At 54.1% G+C, this 6,655-nt stretch overlaps 1 protein-coding gene across 1 annotated transcript in view; it reads left to right on the top strand.

Annotated features, from left to right (window-relative positions):
* The window catches only part of LOC103624845, a gene marked incomplete at its 5' end in the record, with an annotated part of 9,612 nt that extends 2,963 nt beyond the window's left edge, over window positions 1-6,649 (top strand). Inside the window, 3 exon segments of the mRNA XM_017726394.1 lie at window positions 1,315-1,493; window positions 2,252-2,347; window positions 3,836-6,649. Of these exon segments, the coding sequence (XP_017581883.1) occupies window positions 1,315-1,493; window positions 2,252-2,347; window positions 3,836-6,464 (2,904 nt within the window).
* Between the last annotated feature and the right edge of the window lie 6 nt (window positions 6,650-6,655).

Genomic DNA, 6,655 nt, shown 5'->3' with positions numbered 1-6,655 from the left:
CAGCTGGCCTGCTGGTATTTATCCTCTCAGCTATGTGTTTCCTGTGTATTTCAAATATAATTAAAATGTATCTATGACTTCTGTGCTACCAGTTCCCATGGCAGAGAGAGGACTCGTTCTGTTCCTCCACCACTGTCTGTGTGTCTGGGAGAGGCAGTGAAGGTCGATGTGGTACACTGGGATCTTGTCAGGGGCTCTGCATAGTGTGGCATAGGTGCGAGTGCCTGGTGGTGAGTAGGTGCCACTCTGGCATGGTCATGGTGTGCTCATGTCTGCCTGCTGCAGCCACCGTCCCTTGGCACTGCAGAGGGAAGAGAGGCCCAGCTGCAGCCTGGCAAAACCCCCAGGACACAGGTTTGTGTTGTCCAGGGGAGGTGTGGGTGAGTGCTGCTGGTTGCCCAGCAAGGGGCATGAGCTGCCTGGCTGCAGGGTGAGCTCCAGCCCAGGTGTGCACTGGCAGGGCCCCCCTACCCTGTCAGGGCTTAGTCTGCAGCCCTGCAGCCTGAAAATGGAATGTGGGAAGTTTCACATAAACAAGAGGAAGAATTTTCCTGTGAGGGTGAGTGGAACAGGTTGGCCAGCGAGGTTGTAGAGTCTCCTCTAAATATACTCGAAAGCCATCTGTACAGAGCCTGGGTACCCAGAGAACCCTACTTCAGTGGGGAGGTTGGACTAGATGACTTCCACTGGTCCCTTCCGACCTCACCCCTCCTGGGATTCTGATTCTGTGACCTGTGGAGATGAGGCACAAAGTCCTGGCAGCGCTGCCCACCCAGGGGGTGACAGGCAAGGCGTGTGCTCTAAATATACTCGAAAGCCATCTGTACAGAGCCTGGGTACCCAGAGAACCCTACTTCAGTGGGGAGGTTGGACTAGATGACTTCCACTGGTCCCTTCCGACCTCACCCCTCCTGGGATTCTGATTCTGTGACCTGTGGAGATGAGGCACAAAGTCCTGGCAGCGCTGCCCACCCAGGGGGTGACAGGTAAGGCATGTGTTCCCCTGGCAGGGCAAGTGTGGGTGCACACCCAGGGGTGTAAGAGCACACGTGTGTCTGTCCGTGTCCGTGTGTGCCTGTCCGTGTCTGTGTGTGCCTGTCCGTGTCCCTGTGTCCCTGTGTGTCAGTGTGTGCCGGTCCGTGTGTGTCTGTCCATGTCCATGCATGTCTGTGAGTGTCCCTGTGTCTGTCCATGCATGTCTGTGAGTATCCCTGTGTCTGTGTCCATGTGTGTCTGTGAGCGTCCCTGTGTCTGAGTGTCCCTGTGTCTGTCCGTGTCCGTGTGTGTCTGTCCGTGCCCACGTGTGTCTGTGAGTGTCCCTGTGTCTGTCCGTGTCCGTGCGTGTCTGTGAGCGTCCATGTGTCTGTCCGTGTCCGTGCGTGTTGGTGGCGGCACCATCTCGTGGCCGCCGGGACAGAGCTCCACGGCCCCGGCAGAGCCGGGGGAGTACCCAGTGGGCACCTGGGTGCGTCCGACATTGATGTTGGAAAGGGGTAAGGCTGCTGAAAATGTGCAGTAGTTCGTTTTCAGATTTGCCAGGAAAAGTGCAATGAAACCCAGCAAGCAGAAGCTGAGCTTTTGCAGGAGCAGGAAAACAGAAGAAGATGTTTAAATGCAATCAGTGCAATTACCCATGGGGAAGCAATGGATATCCTGTCAGTTTAAGTCTTTGCATCAAAAAGAGCATCCCACAAGATGCCCTGCACCAGCCAGGAGCTCTGGGTGTCACCGTGGGAGGGTCTTTGGCTTGCGCTGGGGTGCAGCACACAACACCAGGGCCAGCAAGGTGTGGAGCTGTGGGGCTGAGCACAGAGCCCAGGTGTTGTCTTATCTGTCCAGCCACAGATGTTTCACTGTTTATAAGCATTAAAAAATGGTTTCAGAACTGCTCTTTTAGCTGCATAAGGCGAATACTGAGGAACGAAACAGCTGTCTGTTGTGTCGATGGGGGTGGTGTTTGTGAAACTGGTGAGTTACCCTGGTGGAGATATGAGACCACAGAGACCATTGCCTGCAAAACAGGCTGGCCTGGAGATCTTCAGGTTTCCCTGGATGTTACGAGTCAAGTGGTGCCAGCAGATAACGCCTGGGGAGTACGTGACTGCGTCCCCTCCAAGGGGTTTCTGCCGTGGCCCCCTGCACTGGGGACACAGCTCCTCTGTTGGCTCCCTGGCCGTCCCTTATCTCCCCACACAGGCCTGTGTCCTGACCTCACATGAAACGGAGCCCTGTGCCTGGGACGTGGATAAAGGGCTGGCCAGGTGATGAGACCCCCATCCAGTGTCCTCACTCCTCGCATGGCATGGCTCGCTCCGGTGGCTGAACTCGTTTGCAAGTACTCAACCAGGTAAGTGATGCAAAATGCTTTTGTTTGCTCTATAAAATGTTCTGTGAGGGGTGGTGTGGAGGGCTGTTGGTTGTTTCCTTGCAGCAAGGAGCAGGGGAGGATGCAGTGCCATGAGCTCGGACCATCCCTCCATGACTCTGCCTGGCTGGAGTGGGGGACAAGCAAGGGACCACAGTGAGGGTTTTAAAAGGGCTTTGCAATTCAAAACTGTCTATTTTCATCTCCACATACCCAGACGTTTCCACCTGCACATTTCACCCACTGCACTGCCCCTGCAGCAGATGTGAAGCAGGCACTTCTACAACCACAGCCCCAGCTCCCCCATCTGAGTCTCCCTGGGGAGAGGAGAGGCAGGGATCAGCAGTGGCTTCTGCCCTGGGAGCCATGGGGGCAGCCTGCACAACCGATGTCACCTCCCATCCATTTTTCTTCAAACCCAGTGGCTTTTATTCTCCTGTATTTGCTGACATCTCAACATTTAAAAAAAATAACTTTTCATAGCAAATTTACCCTCCCAGAATAAGTTTTTTTGCATGGTCAGCTTTGATGGACACCCAAGAAGAAACCCATATGTCTTTTCTCTGCTCCCAGGGCTGTGAATCAAAAGTTGGAAATACGATCATGGCAGTTAAACCCCAGTTAATGTGTTAGCTGAGTGTTTCCAAATGTTTCCATGGAAGTAGTGGGCTCTGCTAGAAGGTGTGCATCAGTGACTTCACTTCCTACCTGCAAGATCAGAGCCCCAAATGTTAGGTATTAAAGAGTTAATCTGTGGACATTCCAAGGTTTCGATGAGCCTTGCTCTTAAGCTTGGTTGCTGTTCACAGGTTAACTATTTCTGTCTGACAGAGCTGTATAACCAGGCCAAAATACGGTGCAATCAGCAAGAACCCTGAAAAAGAGATGCTTAGAAACCGTGTTTTAAATCAGCCCCCTGAACTCAAAGAAGCAGCAATGAAATAGCAAGTCTACCCAGCACAGTGTGGAAATTCTGAGGACACAACGTCCTCTGGTCTTGGCTGGCTCCTGGGAGCCTTGCTGATCCCTCATTAGCAAGTGCAGAGCTGACTGCTTCTGTTGTTGCATGAATGGGCTGTTGCCCTGCTGACTAACTGGACCCACTGGGGCAGCACTAATGGGCAGCAGCACTTTGCCTTCTTCACCCAGGCAGACTGAGCCTGCAGTTCAAACATGTGAGAAGGAGGGCCAGAGAACAGGCTGTCCGGCCCTTGTCCCTCCTGGAGCATCTCCCAGGGCAAGCCATGAGCTGGCTTGCTTTGCCTCTCCATCCCTTGGTACCAACAGCAGTGAACTTGTGTAAATGCAGTGTATCTTTGCTTGTCCAGTCTCTCTTTTCTGATGAAGTGAGTCATGATACATGAATAGAAGAGTCCTGAGAGCTGAACAACAGTGTGGTACCACAGTTCATGAGCTGTGGACAGAGATTTCTTGTTCTTCATAACTGGTTTTTGAAACCTTTTTTTTCAGGATGATGTACTGGCATTTCCTTTTCCTTCTCCTCCTCTCCTTCAATCCCTATAAATGCCAAGATCAAATCCTGGGTGAAGATCCATATGAAATGCCCAAAGACCACCAGGAGGTCTACAGAGGCACAAAAAATGATGTCAAAGAGATCCCAAAGATTGCAAAACCCTTTGTTTCTGAGATGATCTTTGTGCAAACCAGCATCACTGCTATAAGGAAAGGTGCCTTCAGCTACATGCCCAACCTGATCAAGATTTTGTTTATTGGCAATAAAATCAAGACTGTTGAACCTGGAGCCTTTGATAATTTGGACAAGCTAAGGGACTTGGACATCTCTGGTGCCTCTTTAGAAGAACTGTCTGTGGACACTTTCCAAAACCTCCCAAGTTTACAGAGGCTGGAGCTGAGAGACAGCCAGCTCAGATCCATCCCCAAAGGCCTGTTTGATGGGCTGGAAAGTTTGAGAGAGCTCTCCCTGCACATCAATGCAATCCCTTCTCTTCCAGAAGGCATTTTTGATTCTCTTGTCAATCTAACTTTTTTGGACCTGTCTAGAAACAGGATCACAACTCTTCCTGTGAATGCCTTTAGCAAACTCACCCAGCTGCAGGTCCTCCGGCTGTATGAGAATGAATTGCAGGACCTCCCAGAGGGACTGCTAGACAGTCAGCTGGAGCTGCTGGAGCTCAGCCTCCAGAGGAACAGGCTCAGGGCACTGCCACCTATGCTTCTGAGGAGCCTGCCTCACCTGGAGAAACTCTTCTTGGACAACAACCTCATCAGGGTTCTCCCTCTTCAGGGCTTTTTTGGTTTAAACAAACTGAAGTTGCTGACTCTGGGTTCAAACCATATTATGGAGCTCCCCTGCTGCCTTTTTGACACCATGCCACACTTGCGGGAGCTGGATCTGAGTAGGAACAGTTTGGCCACACTTCCAGATGGCATCTTTGTCAACCTCACATCCCTTGGCAAACTCATCTTGTCCCACAACCAGCTATCAGCCCTGCCAAGAGGAGTCTTCACTGGGCTCAGCAAGCTCTTGGATCTCCAGATGGACACAAATCAGCTCTCTGCTCTGGATGAAGGGGTCTTTGCCTCTCTCCCAAATCTGAAAACCCTGAACCTTCGAAAGAACCTGCTGGAGAGTGTTCCCCGTGGGCTCCTAGACCCCCTGAAGAAGCTCAGCTCAGTGTATCTGAGTGGTAACCCATGGAGATGTGACTGCAACCTCTGGTACCTGCTCTGCTGGATCCTGGCCAACAGGGAGAAGGTCAAATTGTCCACCCAAGTCTCCTGCAAGAGCCCACCCCACCTGGCAGGGCAAGCAGTAACATTGCTGAGGGACGAACACCTGACTTGCCCAGGTACTCTGCCGTTTAACACCACGCCATCACAAAGGATGTCAACACTGCTGTCACGTGGAGCTGTGTCCCCAGCAGCACCAACCATGCTGTCATTGGCAGCCTTTCCCATCAGGACACTGCCAACCACTCTTTTACCTGTGGTCACCTCTGCCGTGTTGCCAGCCATGCCAGTGGAGGCTGCCTTCACCACTCTGTCACCAACCAAGCAATCTAAGGCCTTTGTCACCACCCCACCACCAGCTGTTCTGCAGAAGGTCCTCATCACCAGCCCATCAACAAACAATAAGCCCAAGACCTCCATCACCACACCATCAACAACTGTGCTGCCAAAGGCCTCCATCACCACACCATCAACAACCAGTGTGCCCAGGTCCTTCATCACCACACCATCAACAACTATGCTGCCAAAAGCCTTCGTCACCACCTCATCACCAGCTGTGCTGCCAGAGACCTCCATCACCATCTCATCACCAGTGCTGCCAAAGGCCTCCACTGCCACACCATCATCATCAGCTGAGATGCCTAAGGCTTCCATCACCACCCCCTCACCAGCTGTTTCAACTTCAGCCATCGTAAGACTACAGTCTCCTGGGGCCAGCCACCCAGAACCTGTGCCACCCACTCTAGCTTCTGCCACCACACCGGTGCCAGCAAGCTCACTGGCAGTCACCACCAGACAAGAGCCTCCTGCTCTTTCAGTGCCCAGGGAGAGGCCAGCCACCACCCCACAGGGAACACCCGTATCCTCCCTTGTCTCAGCTTCCTCCGTGGCACTCTGGCCATTCCCCAGGACTGCTGCTCTGGGCACAGTCCCGCTGGCCTCACATTCACCATCGCACCATGCTCCTGCATCAGACAGGGAATGGGGCCATTCCACCATGTGTGACTTGTCCACAGTTGGTGCCCAGCCCACCCCCACTGCCTCCCAACACGCTCCTGCCCCGGCAGGCACCGTCCTGCTCCCCACACCTCCTGTCCCCACACCATCAGACTGCACGAGCCCCTGTCCAGCCTCCCCACCCCTAGCCCCCAGCGGTCATCGTGGCTGGGGCTTGTCCCTGTGGACCAGCCCATGGCAGTGCCAGGTGTCCCTGGCCCTGGGGCTGGCCGCGCTGGCACTGCAGGCAGCCTGCACACTGCTGGGGGGGGTGGTTGTCCTTCTCCTTCACCAGGACACCCGCCACCACCCCAGGCCACCTGTGAGGCTGCTGAGTCTTCAGGCCCTGGCTGCTCCGGGGACCCCCAAGCCAGCCCTGGCACTGCCTTGAGCTTTGCTGCCCCTGTATGACCTGGGCTGTGCCAGCTGTCCTCCTTTGGGGTCTGCAGCCGTGCTGGCCGCAGGGTGCGCTGTCCCTGGGATGGGGGTCCCGGCACCCAGGCCGATCCCAATGTAGCGGTCCCAGCACCCAGGCTGTTTTGGGATGCTTTCCGGCTGACTCCTGGCGGTGCTGGGAGCCTG

The sequence above is a fragment of the Corvus brachyrhynchos genome, unplaced genomic scaffold, assembly GCF_000691975.1.
Source record: "Corvus brachyrhynchos isolate BGI_N302 unplaced genomic scaffold, ASM69197v1 scaffold221, whole genome shotgun sequence".
NCBI classification, from domain to species: domain Eukaryota; kingdom Metazoa; phylum Chordata; class Aves; order Passeriformes; family Corvidae; genus Corvus; species Corvus brachyrhynchos.
The sequence above is the reverse complement of the archived record's forward strand: the minus strand, read 5'-3'. Positions and strand labels throughout refer to the sequence as shown.